Source organism: Poecilia reticulata, chromosome 1, assembly GCF_904066995.2.
Source record: "Poecilia reticulata chromosome 1, P_reticulata-male-v2, whole genome shotgun sequence".
Lineage (NCBI taxonomy): Eukaryota > Metazoa > Chordata > Actinopteri > Cyprinodontiformes > Poeciliidae > Poecilia > Poecilia reticulata.
In genome coordinates this window covers 33528231-33542797 of record NC_088830.1, presented here as the reverse complement: position 1 = coordinate 33542797, position 14567 = coordinate 33528231, and the positions used below count along the sequence as shown (strand labels likewise).

The following is a 14567-nucleotide window of genomic DNA, read 5'->3' as shown; positions in this document are numbered from 1 at the left end:
TATTTCTGGGGTAAATTAGCATAAATTAAAGTATAAATAATGTGGATGGACAGATGTTGATCATTTTTGCCCAAACCATCATTATGATCAGAATGTGTCGGCTGGTTGTTTCAGGGTCAAAGGTCAAACATGGTGGAAGAGGATTTTTATTATGAAATGTGGGGAAAATAAGCCGCTAAATGAGTAAATGTATAAAAATAAAAGTAACTTTTTCAGAACCCGTTTCTGGAGGATCATCAGGATGTTTCTGGTAAATGTCAGACGGTCTTTGTGTAATTCTGGGTTCTGACCGTCTGGAGACCCAAAGCCTGGTAGATGTTCAGTAGAACCGTTGTTCTACTGGAGCCGTTTCTTGATTCTGCAGGTCCAACAGTTATCAGGCTCAGGAAGTAGAGTCGTCATGTTGTTATAAGATTGTCTTAGTCTTTGTTTTCTCCAGATTAAACACGTTAAGTCGGTTCTTGAATCAAAGGTTCGTTCAGGAGATTCTGGTGTTTCATAAGTTTCTCCTGGAAAACAAACCTGAGGAAAGTTTTTCCCTCTAAGCTGATCAGGAGCGACTGGAGCTAAATTAATCCTCTAACGCTGTTACCCAACCCTGCTGGAACAACACACACACACACACACGCACGCACGCACGCACACACACACACACACACACAGTCGTACGCTACTATCCAACAGGGGACATTCCATTGACTTCCATTCATTTCTACAGCCTAACCCTAACCCTTTTCCTAACCCTAACCATCACATACCTAACCCTTTTCCTAACCCTAACCAAAAGTCAATTCACACCTTAGTCCTAACTGCAACCCCTGACCCTAAAACAGGGTCATTTCCAAGAGGGGACCTACAAAATGTCCCCTCTTCAACGGTGAGTCCCCTGTTGGTCAGTGTAAAATGACACGCATGTCCCCTGTTGGATAGTTACACATGAACACACGCACACACGCACACACACACACACACACACACACACACACGCACTGATCACCTTATTTACTCCTGTTGACCAACACAGATCTACTGACCCTGAATGGGTAGTGTGTGTGTGTGTGTGTGTGTGTGTGTGTGTGTGTGTGTGTGGCTATAATTGGCTCTCTCAGGCTAAAAGCTTTCCACCACCAGGCTTATCCTTTGGCAACTCTTTTAGAATCACACCAGGCTGTCATCGCAGCGTGTTCGGGTCAGATTCTGGTCTGGTTCTGGTTGGGTTCTGATCAGGTTCTGGTCGGGTTCAGGTCAGGTTCGGGTCAGATTCTGGTCTGCTTCTGGTCGGGTTCGGACCCGCAGTGAGGCCCAGCGCTGTGCAGTGAGCTTGGACAAGTAGACCTGCTCCTGGACGGAATTAAAGAAACCCAGGTGAGCAACTTTCTGCTCTTCCTTCCTGCTGAAAGCGTTCCCCCTCCAGAGGGAAGCGTTCCCCTCCATAGGGAAGCATTCACCCTCCAGAGGGAAGCGTTCCCCTCCATAGGGAAGCATTCACCCTCCAGAGGAAAGCGTTCCCCCTCCAGAGGAAAGCGTTCCCCTCCAGAGGGAAGCGTTCCCCCTCCAGAGGGAAGCGTTCCCCTCCATAGGGAAGCATTCACCCTCCAGAGGGAAGCGTTCCCCTCCATAGGGAAGCATTCACCCTCCAGAGGGAAGCGTTCCCCTCCATAGGGAAGCATTCACCCTCCAGAGGGAAGCGTTCCCCTCCATAGGGAAGCATTCACCCTCCAGAGGAAAGCGTTCCCCCTCCAGAGGAAAGCGTTCCCCTCCAGAGGAAAGCGTTCCCCCTCCAGAGGGAAGCGTTCCCCTCCAGAGGGAAGCGTTCCCCTCCAGAGGGAAACGTTCCCCTCCAGAGGAAAGCGTTCCCCTCCAGAGGGAAGCGTTCCCCTCCAGAGGAAAGCGTTCCCCTCCAGAGGGAAACGTTCCCCTCCAGAGGAAAGCGTTCCCCTCCAGAGGGAAGCGTTCCCCTCCAGAGGAAAGCGTTCCCCTCCAGAGGGAAACGTTCCCCTCCAGAGGGAAGCGTTCCTCTCCATAGGGAAGCGTTCCCCTCCAGAGGGAAGCGTTCCCCCTCCAGAGGGAAGCGTTCCCCTCCAGAGGGAAGCGTTCCCCTCCAGAGGGAAGCGTTCCCCCTCCAGAGGGAAGCGTTTCCTCTCCAGAGGGAAGCGTTCCCCCTCCAGAGGGAAGCGTTCCCCCTCCAGAGGGAAGCGTTCCCCTCCAGAGGGAAGCGTTCCCCCTCCAGAGGGAAGCGTTCCCCTCCAGAGGGAAGCGTTCCCCCTCCAGAGGGAAGCGTTCCCCTCCAGAGGGAAGCGTTCCCCCTCCAGAGGGAAGCGTTCCCCTCCAGCGTTCCCCTGCTCTGGAGGTTTGCATGATTCTTCCAAATGATCTGGTTCCAGATGATCTGGTTCCAGTAATGATCTGCAGCACAGAGCTGGAATCTGCATCATTGATCTGCAGAAAACTTGGTCTGGGGGAAAAACCTGCAGATTTAAAGCGAACCAAACCTCAACAGAGACGCCTGTGATGTTCAGTAAACGCAGCTTTGAGCTTTAAATTCAGCATGTAGGACATGATGAAATGTGTAAACTCTGATTAAAGCTGAAATTGTTATACTTACTACAATTAGTTTTAATTTGTAATAATTATGCATCAAGATGATCTTTGGTTTTAAAATTGAAAAATAATTGGACTTGATTAAAATTTTTTATTATATTTCAATCAAACTATGGATAAAATAAGCAACATTTTCAGTTAAAAATCAATTTTTGCTTCTAAATTATTGAATAAACTGACATATTAGCAACCAACAGGCAAAATAAATATTGATGAATAGATAATTATCTTCATATGAACATACCATAATATAATGTGTTTTGGTGTGAAAACACATTATATTCACACATTATATTATGTGTTTTCACATATTATGTGAAAACACATAATATAATGGGGTTCCAAGGGGGTCCCCTGGAACCCCTTGGAGCCCCTTGGAGCCCCCTGGAACTCCATGGAGCCCCCTGGATCCCCATGTAGCTCCCTGGAGCCCCCTGGAGCCCCTTGGAGCCCCTTGGAGCCCCCTGGAGCCCCCTGGAGCCCCTTGGAGCCCCCTGGAGCCCCTTGGAGCCCCCTGGAGCCCCTTGGAGCCCCTTGGAGCCCCCTGGAGCCCCTTGGAGCCCCCTGGATCCCCCTGGAGGCTGAAAACAGGCTGAAAACCAACAGAAAACAACATCTGTTGGTTTCCAACAGGCTGAAAACCAACAGATTAAATTCATGAAGCTGATGTCATGTTAGACACAGAGGCTGATGGAAAAGCAAGCATTGTTTTTATTTTAAAGCTTTAATTAAAAACTCATCGTACTAAAACTGAACAATCTGTTTCAACCTTTAAGGCTCAAGTGGATCTAATTACATCACAGCTAAATTAGGATCCAGTTCACACAGCAGCTCCAGAGGCTCAGATTTCAGGTGGATTTGAGAACAAAGTTTAAATAAATTAACATCTAAAACAAAATAATTAGATATAAATTCAGCCTTTAAAGCTGCAGAACGTAACTTTCATGTTTACAGGTTTGTTAAAACCGCCACCATGTTGTGACAGTTTGCTACGAGCGCCACTGGGAGGGTGATTGACAGCAGTAAGACCCGCCTCCTGGCTCTGATTGGTTGATTCTAGTTAGTACTGGGAGAACTGGGAGAGAAGAGCTCACAGACTTTCTGTCACCTCATAGTGACAGTTTTAATTTTAGTTTTTTAAATAAAAGTTACAAACTGCAACTTTAAGGGACTGATGTGAACGAAGATCCAAACCCAGCAGCAGATCTAAAACGTGACAGGGGATGGTCTAGTCAAAGTCCAGATCTGAGTAGAAAGTAATCTGTGGAAACATCAATGAGCTTCAGCAGTTCCAGTCTCTGTCAGCCTGAAAGGAACCAGATCAATTCATGGTGTTGAATTAGTAACATGGACACATGAATTCAGACTCAAACCCTTTGTGTCTCCATAACATGAACACATGAATCCAGAGTCACACCCTGTGTGTCTCCATAACATGAACACATGAATCCAGAGTCACACCCTGTGTGTCTCCATAACATGAACACATGAATCCAGAGTCAAACCCTGTGTGTCTCCATAACATGAACACATGAATCCAGAGTCACACCCTGTGTGTCTCCATAACATGAACACATGAATCCAGAGTCACACCCTGTGTGTCTCCATAACATGAACACATGAATCCAGAGTCACACCCTGTGTGTCTCCATAACATGAACACATGAATCCAGAGTCACACCCTGTGTGTCTCATAACATGAACACATGAATCCAGAGTCACACCCTGTGTGTCTCCATAACATGAACACATGAATCCAGACTCAAACCCTGTGTCCCTCAGGATGAAGCCCAGATGTCTGCTCTCCTCTGTGGACCGGCTGCCCACCATCAGCGAGCTGCAGGAGGCCCACGCCCCCCACCGAGACCACACCCAGGACGAGTACCTGGACTCCATCAAGGAGCTGACCCAGCCGGCCTGCTACCCGCTGCACGGGCCCCTGAGGGGCCACCGGCCCTGGAGGGCCCGCAGCGGCCCTGTGGCCCCGCCCTTGTTCCTGAATGCCCCCTGGCTTCCTGTTGACCCCTCAGACGTGTCCTTCACCCTGACGGGGCCATCGGCCTGCGACCCCACGGTTAAACTGAAACTGCTGGACATGCTGACGACCCAGTCCCAGTTTGAGGGCCTGGTGTGAGCCGGGGCCTCCGGGGAGCCCTCAGCGAGCCCGGTGCGCCTTGGAGCCCCCTGGAGCCCTCTGGAGCCCTCTGGAACCCCCTGGAGCTCCCTGGAGCCCCCTGGAATCCCTTGGAGCCCCTTGGAGCCCCCTGGACCCCCTTGGAGCCCCTTGGAGCCCCCTGGAGCCCCCTGGAGCTCCCTGGAACCCCCTGGAGCCCCCTGGAGCTCCCTGGAACCCCCTGGAGCCCCCTGGAGCCCCCCGGAACACGATGCGTTCAGAGAAACTGGGAACAGAAACTCTCTGCGTGTGAAACATATTCCCTTTGAAGCTTGAAACAAAAGATGAAAAGAGAACATCAAGGAGAGAGCAAACAGTTGGAGAGGCGACTAAGTGGCTCCGCAGGGGTCCCGCAGCAGCCGCAGGGGCCCCAAACAATCTGCATTTCAACATGTAGAGGTTTTCATCGGGGTTTCTGCTTCTGTTCAGAGCCGTCGGCCTCAAGCGTTCTCTGGTTCTGACCGCTGAACGTTTCTGTTTGGACTTTATAAACTGCCAGTTTTCTGTTTCACAATTTGGCCCAGAAATGTGGAAAAATGTGCAGAGTCATACTGTGGTGAAACATAACCACGTTTTACTGTAAATACTCTTTAAACCCGACAGGAGATGTAAAAATGAGTTATTGCTCCTTTCATCTGATGTTTGATGCTTTATGAATTTTCTGTCTTAAGAGGAGAAAATGAAAAATGTTTATTTGTTGAGGAGGAAGATATCAGTATTTGCTTCTCTTGTTGTCAACCTAATAACCAATAAATAATATCTTCATTACCTAAAGAAGGTTGATAACAATTAGAAAACACTCGATCAGCTTCCTGTTGGTGAAAAATTGTGTTTTTAATCTCAAGTAAACATGTTAAAGTGTGATTTGTAGAACATTGTAGTTTATGTTGAATGGAAAAGGTCCAGAAGAGGTCAGTCTGCTGCAGATGTTGCCACATGGCTGGAAGTGATTCTCTCTGGGATGAATTGCAGAGTCTGTCCTGCATAAACTGCCCAAAACTTCTGCTCATTTTGCCGGCTCAACATTTATTTCTTTGATTTTTTTTTACGTGTGTTCCTGATCAGGTTTCTCCCCCGTTTGGATGCTTTGCATGCGGTTTGGCCTCTGGTGATTTAGAGCCATTTTCTGGAATCGGTTCGTACTCTGATGTAAGAAAATATGAGTCATAAACATTATCAACCATCAGGATGTCACAATTAGGAGATATAATATTTCATATTGCATAAGCCTTAACAGGCCCAAACAAGGATCGGAACCAGAATCAGTGAAAACGGGCAGCAAAACAAAATCATCTGAAAATCATGACACCAAATTAAAGTATTGATGAAATTTATCATCATCAGAAATAAACTGATTGTTTGCAGTTAATTGCGTTTATTTTGTGCAAAGAAAGGTTCCACCAGGACATGTTTCTAGTACTCCTGTAAATCTGACGCATGAGCAACTTCCGCTAACATCGGTGATGGACAGCAGAGCTGCTCCTCTGGTCCCAGTTCATTTCTGCTTCTAAATGATCAGGTTGGACGCCGGAAAAGACTTTTGTTGTGTAAAGGGAGTTAGCATAGTCAGCCTAAAATAGCATCGCAATGCTAAACATGTAGCAGCTAATGCTAATGTTAGCGTCCACAGTCCGTGTTCCTAAAGACGCTCCGTGAATGATCAGGAGTTCCTCTGGGAAGCTGAATGGATAGAATAACTTTGCTATATAAGATTAAAAACTATAAAAACATTTGCTGTTGTGTCTATTTATTCAATAATTTAGTAGAAAAAGTGTTTATGAATTCAAAATTAGCTTATTTTGTTGATATATAGTTTTGATTAAAATGTGATTCATTCTGGAGTTAATTTGATTAAAACCTTTAATTGAGTTCCATCACTATTATTAATTTGTACCAGGGGTTCCCAAACTTTTTTCTGTGAGGGCCACATAACGTTTCCCTTCTCTGCTGGGGGCCGGAGTCAGTTTGTAACAGAAAAAGTGAGACGATTGCAGGAGTGGCTAAATGTATAAATGTATCGTTTTCCAGAAAGCACAAGCAAATAATCCTCTCTGGGTTCTTCACAGAAAAAATCCAGGAAATAACCCTATTTATGAAATAAATACTGTATTTTCCGGACTGTAAGCCACAACTCCAAAGTTTTTAGTCTTTTTTAAACCAGTAAACATATAAGCCGCAGATTTCTCTGCCGCTCCAGGTTTTCCACAGCGATGCAGCAGCAGCAGAGGGGCGGACAGCCAACATCTGAGTCATAACAGGTCGATTGAATATCACATTTATTACGTTAAAAAAGAAAAAGTTGCCAAGTTTAGATTTAACTGAACTGATTCCGGTAGTTTCCGAACCGTAACTGTAACAGTAAAAGTGCTTCGTGTTGCTACTAGCATATGCTAAATGAAAATTAGCTCCTTCTTCTTCTGCTTCTTCTTCTTTAGATTTCAACAGCAGCTTGCATCCATTATTGTTGCACTACTGCCATCTACTGGATCCTAATATCTATGCCTCAAATTCTCATAATGATCCCAGTATTTAAAAAACGAAAAATCTTCTTTTTCCCCTTAATGCTATTTAACTGATCAACAACATTCTCAAATTTTAATTCCCTATTAAAATCTAATTCCGTTTTAATGGGCGCGTTCTTCTTTTATTTCCAATTTTGACTTCCAATGATTCACTTCCTGCTAAAGAGCCCCCTGCTGGTTGAAGAAAAATCCACATATAGTCCGGAAAAAAAAATCTGAATGCTCTCTGGTATTGTTCGGGGCCGGACCAAATGTGGAGGCGGGCCGGATCCGGCCCGCGGGCCGTTGTTTGGGGACCACTGATGTATATTCTGTGTTTGAACTATTAAACCAGCCAGTTATGAAGCGTTTTCATTTGTTCCATAAACCTCCACTGTAATGTGAAGCAGATGCTGATGTTAAAACTCAACTGTCAGACTTTCAGCTGGACTTTTCTTTATTTTTGTTTTCCAGAACATTTCTGGGCCCTGAGAAGAAGAAGGAGGTGTTAATAAAACCTGCTGAGGACTGAAAAGTGTAGAAATCAGCAGGTTTAATTGCAAACAGATCGCAGGTTTGGACATGTTCATCCTCACAAGAAACGTCTTCAGTGAAACCTTCTGAATTTATGCTTTCCAACTTGGCTGAAACTAAAGAAAAATCCACCACGTGTTTTATCTCTCCATCAGTAATCCGGATAATTATCCATAACGTCAGTTTGAAATGTAAACATGCGAGTATTGTTGTTCATCATGATGGCGACAGAAACTGAAGGTCAAGTTCCTGAATCAACGCAGCTTTAATGAGAGTGACGTCCTAAACGCTTCATGTGCAACAGGTTTATTACAAATATTTAAAAGAACTCGTCGTCACGTAAGTTTCCATGACATTCGATGACTTCATGTAAAAAAATCAGAAAAATCTGAAATGACTCCAGCTTCTTTCTGCAAAACTCTCCAGTCCCTGCTGAGCTCTCAGGTTTTCTATTCAACCCTCCACTTTTAGTTTCTTTTTCCCTGAAGTCTTGTGACTATGAGAAAAAACATCTCGAGTCGGGTCTTGGCATGAATCTCCTGAGTTCTTCCAACAAACATGTGGCAAGAGAGAGAAAGTCTCCCTGGAGACTTTTCCACAGAACAAGCTCTTAATCTGGCTGACCCTCAGTCGGCTCACACACATTGTGCAACTCTGCATATGGAAGAGAGAGAAAGAGAGAAAGAGAGAGAGAGAGAGAGAAAGAGAGAGAGGAAGAGAGAGAGAGAGAGTCTGTGCAGCTCAGAGGACATGCAATAACAGTGCAGAGATTCATTGAACTGCTGTATCATTAGTAAGTTAATGCCACGGCGATAAGAAAAGACTCATGGGCCGGAACTTATTAGGCTGTGCAACACTTACTGCAACAGTAAAGTGCTGCTTCAGCAGAGTTAAAGTTGACAACATTGGATTTCTTTTAAATTGAATCCACAGCGAGTTGCAGATATCATCTATTCTCCAAACCTCATTAAATTAAAAAAGGAGTAAGTCGGTGAGCAGCGTGGCGCTGTGCAGAGAGCCTGAGGACAGAAATAAAACAGACTCGCTGTAATCAAGTTAGACTGTGGTAACGTGTGAGCTGCACGCCTTCACATATCAAACGCAGCTAAAGAAAGCAGCAGGTAACGAGAGCCGAGCGGATCCAACACGCCGCCAGTCGAGGCACGCACTGGATCACAGAGGAGGAGCCGCAGACAGCCGCAGTACGCTGACTGGAGATGATTTCATTTCACAACGCAAAGACCTCAACGGTTCAGGTTCAAGCAGTATGACTGCTGAGGTTCTGCACAGCCAATCAGAGCGCCCCAACATCGTTCATCGTGTTGTGACGCGTCGATGGAGGCAGAGGCAGCTTCCAGTGGGTCTCTGGAGTTATGACCACAGTTCACTGAGGCTCACTGAGGCTCAGGGGTGAAGACGGACCAGAGTTCTCTGTTTCGGCCCGCATCACCTCCCCAAAAGAACCGCTCTTCTTCTGGGGTGCAAAATCATGAAATTAAATAAAAACAAAGTTTTCCCAGCACAGAACATCATAGTTGCAGTGAAGCACGGTGGAGGAGGTGTGATGGTCTGAAGGACCAGAACCAGAACCAGAATGACCAAAGCTCCTGTGGCTCTGCTGCAGGTCAGTGGCTCCTGCTACTTCATGTCAAAAAGACTCAAACAAATAAAAAATCTAATTTTAGGAGTGGCCTAGTCAAAGTCTGGACTTAAGTCAAACTGAAATGCTGTCATCTCATCTTAAAGTGGCTGTTTAAGCTGGAAAACCCTCCAAAATTCAGTCAAAGCTCTTCCGAGCTAAAGACTCGTTAGCCGTTACATTTCCAGGTTGGTTCTGATGGATTTTCTGTCCCTCACTGAATGAAATCTTCAGTTTGTTCCGTTTATGTTTCATGTGTTTGATAATGTGAAACAGACCAAAGCAGCAAAAACAAAAGGCATTTGTCTGGGTGGAGGTGAACTTTGATTGGGCCATAAAACTCTTGTCAGAACATCGATGTTAGTAATTCCTCTGACACTTTTGGCAACAAAAAGATGAAGGCGCTCGTTAGAAAGCTGCTGCTGGAGCCACATGTTCAGCTAATCGTCAGAATGAGCTGCTGGCTAAACGACGTCGGGACATGATTCACCTTGTTCAGGAATTTGGCAGCTAGCAGAGAGTCGGCCATGATTTCTGCAACCAAAACAAACCAAAGAAGGCGTGAAGAAGACGATGGAAACAACAGGCTGGAAGAAAAGCTACGAGTGGAGCACGGGGTCAAGAGGTCAGAGGAAACTTCACGGTGCTGGGACGGATCCGGAAGAGTCAGATCAGCCCCACAGTGGACCGGGTCGACTGCCTGAACGGATCAGGAGGTTTTCCAGTCTTCTGTTGGAAGAGACCGCAGAAAAACAGAAACTCAGTGAATATGAATATCAGGATGAAGTATTTTTAATGTTCAGTTTACAGTTCATATAAACTCAGAATTTCTCAAAAGCTTCTCATTTCCTTAAAATGATTTTTAATCCAGAAAAAACAACTTAAAGACAAAAAGGTCAACGTTTCGGTTTGACCAATGCAGAGATAAAAACTCGTCATCTTGGAATATTATTCTGAACAAATATTGGATCAGATTCAGTTAAACATGAGGTTCTGTTCAGATCCAAAGCTGCAGTGAATTCACAGTAAATGTTGTGGTGAATTATGTCACAATGAATAATTATGAATTTTACTTTATGCATCAAACCCATTTCTAAAAGTCAGCTGTGAACAAACTGGCTGCTTGTGTTTCTCCTTTTCCTCAGAAGTAAAACTTCAGTCCAGCTGCACCAATGAGATGCTTTAACACGTTTCTCCTACAGAACCACGTCAACAGGCTTCCTGCAGGTAACGGACTCGGTTCTGAACATGTCAAAACGCAACATTTACCATCAACCCACATTTCTGGTTTTGTCCCATCCACACAGTGAGATGAGGGCTTGAGTCCAATGAGTCGTCTGAGGACAGGAAGCAACTGGTTGAAAACGTTTATCGCTCCAACTGCAGCAGCTTTCCGTCTGAAGCGTCTCTGGCCGCAGACAGGAAGCCGCTGCGGTCCGAACAGCTGCTTCCTGCGGTCCGGAGGACAGAGGAAAACATGGACAGCCTGCTGCTCTGCAGGGTCACATCACCTCTTCATTAGCTGCTCCTGCTGCGCTGCGCCTTTAATCACTTTCTCTATTGTTGCACCTTTTGAAGTCAGTGGCGAGAAACGGAGAGTTGGATTTACACGCTGCCTTTCTTCTGTTAACAGTTTTATTTGCAGGATGTTGCTGCAGCGCAGTGCTTTTCAAGCCAGCAGTCGCAGAGCTTCACATTTCAGTTTTATGTGACTAATAAAGGAGCAACAGATTGATTCTGCCCTGGGATGCAGCGGCTCTCTGTCTGTAATCTTATTAGCTTTTAAAGGCGAACACTCTGTGATTTTTACTGATTTATTGTGCAGAACGTTCTTCCTTTTTCACAAATGACCTAAAATGGTCTTGAAGGAAGAACACAAACTTCAGTCCAGAAATGTCTCTGCTAAATGAAGCCAATAAGCTTTTTCAGAGTGAAGAAGTGAAGGCAACCATCCAGAAAATTCCCTCTGGACCAAAACGCAGCCAACAGAAACGTTTCGTCTCAAATGAGAACCAGGTTTGACTTTCGCTGAGTTTTTGCAGCAGAGCTTCAAATCAGAATCAGCTTTTCGTTCTTCTCTCAGCTCTGATAAAACTGCGTTGTCATGGGAACCATTTCCTCAGTGAACTCTGGGATTTCTCTGGAAATCAGATCCATCATCCTGATTGGTGGATCTGACTCCTCCTGCTGCTGCAGCTGATCAGCGTTTCTCAGTGGATTTCCAGATGTTTTTAATCAGAACCTCTCCTAACCAGTACCTCCGAATTCTGTCTGGGAGCGTCGGGAACGGTCCGGGAAAAGAAAACAATCTGGAAAAATAGCTGTGCCCGTTTAATCATACTCAAGCAGATGTTGGCTGATTTGCATCTAGAAATCTCTGAAAGTTGGACATGAAAATGTGTAAAAATCCTGGTGAAGGTTTCAGAAAGTAACCAGTAAGTTTGGAGACGTGACCTGTCAAAATCAGAGAAATACCTGATCATTTATTAAATAAAAATAATACCAGGAAAAGCAACCTGCATGTTTCTGTAAATATGCCATGAGTTGTGAAAAGTAACCCGCGGGTCCAGCATCCTCCTCTGTACGTTCCAGAAAGTAACCAGACGGTTCTGGAAGTTAAACCAGTACATTTCATAAAACACTCAGAGATCTGGAAAGTTAACAACTAAGAAAAACAACCTGCTGGTTGGAAAACGTCTGATTTCAAGAAAATTCAAGAAAAGCTACAGGAAAGTGTTGCGACATCTAAATGCAGAAGAGACACAGAAGAGAAGCCGCAGGATTTCTGTCGTAGTTCTGTGATGAAATGCTGCCGGTCGTTTCAGGTCCAGAGGTTCTGCAGGTTTTTTAAAGTTACACAGAAAAAACTAAAGATTTGGGACAAAAGGGATTAAAAGCTCATGTTTCAAACTTCTGAGAGACACTGAATGCAACACGGCGACCAGAAGTGGGTCAGTCTGGTCCTGAGCAGAACTTTAACTGGACTGTTTGTGTTGAATCCTGCGTGGTTCCTGTGGCTTCCAGACATTCACATAAAACAACTCGGAGTGTTTTTTCCTTGCAGGATGAATCAGAAACTTTTGTTTTCCAGCAGCCAGATGGCGATCCGTCGACTCATAGCGATCCTGCTTTTCAGGGATGAGATGCAGCAACCATGTAAAAATCCCTTTAACATGGTTTTAACACGACTAAAGGAGGCTGGAACCGACTTTCATGTCTTTGGCGAAATGCTGATTTTTACAGTTGGTGTTGAAATAAAACGACTTGTTTGTTGCTCATCTCTTCTAATGTCTCCTCCCGTTTCCCCAGAAGCTGCTTTTGCTCTTATTCACTGATTTCTTCTCAATATGATGGAATCGGGTCAGAAGAAGAATGAATCACAGCTGATAGGAAGAGGAACACATTCCTGAGCCACGACACAGGAAATGACTCAGGAAGCATGAGGGATGTTTAATTGAAGGAAAACAAATGAACTAACTGCTTGGTGGAAACGGAGGCGTAAAAAACACATCAAACTGTTTACCTTCAGTCCTGCTTTCCATTATTGGCACCCATGAAGTTTAAGCACATATTAAATATTTACTGAAGGAAATTCATCAAGTTAAGCAACATTTTACTGCAGAGCTTTAGTTCGATACAAAACAGCAAATGATGCAGAACCTGTTCTGTTCCTCATAACATGTTTTCTATGTTATGAGGAAAACAGAAAAATGTCGTGTTTAATGTGTCAATGCTGCAAGTCCGTCTGGAAACCCAGTTCGGCTCACCTACTGCGATGACCTGCCTCCACCCATGTGACATGAATTAACCAATGAATGATGGTGTTTTAAAAAGCCTCCTGTTTTCACCTCTTCATGTGTGACAACAGTAAAGACGAAGGAGCTTTTTGAGGACAAATCCTCCAAAGGGCCTCTGGACCTCAGTGTCCCTGTTTCAACGGTGCACAACGTTATTAAGAAGTTATTAAGAGGTTATTAAGAAGTTATTAAGAGGTTATTAAGAGGTTATTAAGGACTCCCTGGACGGGGGGAAGAGGAAGACTGATGACTGATGTTTGACGGTTGGTGCAAATGGTGGAAAAAACACCACATCAAACATCTACAGACCAACCTGGAGCAGAGATGGTGTGACAGTTTCACCAAGTACCACAAGCTGCACCAAGCAAAGAGGGGCTTTGTGGGCGGAGGCCAATAAGACCCCATTGCTGAAGAAAACACATAAAAAAGGTTGATTGATTGACGAAAGAGAACCTGGACAAGCCTCAAGCCTCCTGGAGACGTTTTAACGTTTTATGAACAGATGAAACTGTTGAACACAAACAGAATGTTTACAGACGGAGCAACGGAGCCTGGAAGGAGAAGAACAGCACAACAACAGTCAAGCATGGTGGAGGATGCACAATGCTGTGGGCAGCTTTGCAGCATCCGGTGCTGGAGGTCTTGACCGTATCACAGGCATCATGAAATCAGAAGATTACCAAACAGTTCTAGAGCCAAATGTGTGAGGAAACCTGGCTCTGGTTCACTCAGTTATGCAAAGCATGAAGAGGTGACAGTGGTGGTGAGCAGGGCTGCTTTGGTTTTCTCCATGGTTTTCCAGACGGATCTGATGGAAATAAGACACTGACTGCTCAGGGGTTCTCCACAGAACCTCATTTTTGAGAAGGAAAAAGCTGAACTTTGATCTGAATCATGTCCAGCTTTCTAACTGCTGGCAGCAGGAAGAGTGTGTGTGTGTGTGTGTGTGTGTGTGTGTGTGTGTGTGTGTGTGTGTGTGTGTGTGTGTGTGTGTGTGTGTGTGTGTGTGTGACTGACAGCCACTTGTTGGGAAACGTAGTTATTGTGCAGGTTATGGGAAAATGAAACGTTCACACGCTGAGCGGCTCCGTCAGGAATGGGACCAGAACCAGCCGGGACATGCAGCCTAGAGACCACACACACACACACACACACACACACACACACACACACACACACACACACACACACACACACACACACACACACACACACCTGAGGCCCAGAGTCAGGTGTGTCAGGGTGTTTCAGTGTTTTCTCTGAAACAGGTGCAGCTCCGACAGTTCAACTTCTGTCCATCTGAAAATCCCCCCCCCCCCCCC

General features: G+C 45.2%; 1 protein-coding gene across 1 annotated transcript; it reads left to right on the top strand.

Moving 5' to 3' along the window:
* The first annotated feature begins 1091 nt into the window (after positions 1-1091).
* LOC108167100 (uncharacterized) lies at positions 1092-4847 on the top strand. The gene is made up of 2 exons (XM_081611762.1): positions 1092-1365; positions 4384-4847. Exon 2 carries the CDS (start codon positions 4385-4387, stop codon positions 4733-4735), a length of 351 nt encoding a protein of 116 aa, XP_081467888.1. The 5' UTR covers positions 1092-1365; position 4384; the 3' UTR covers positions 4736-4847.
* Positions 4848-14567: the final 9720 nt, after the last annotated feature.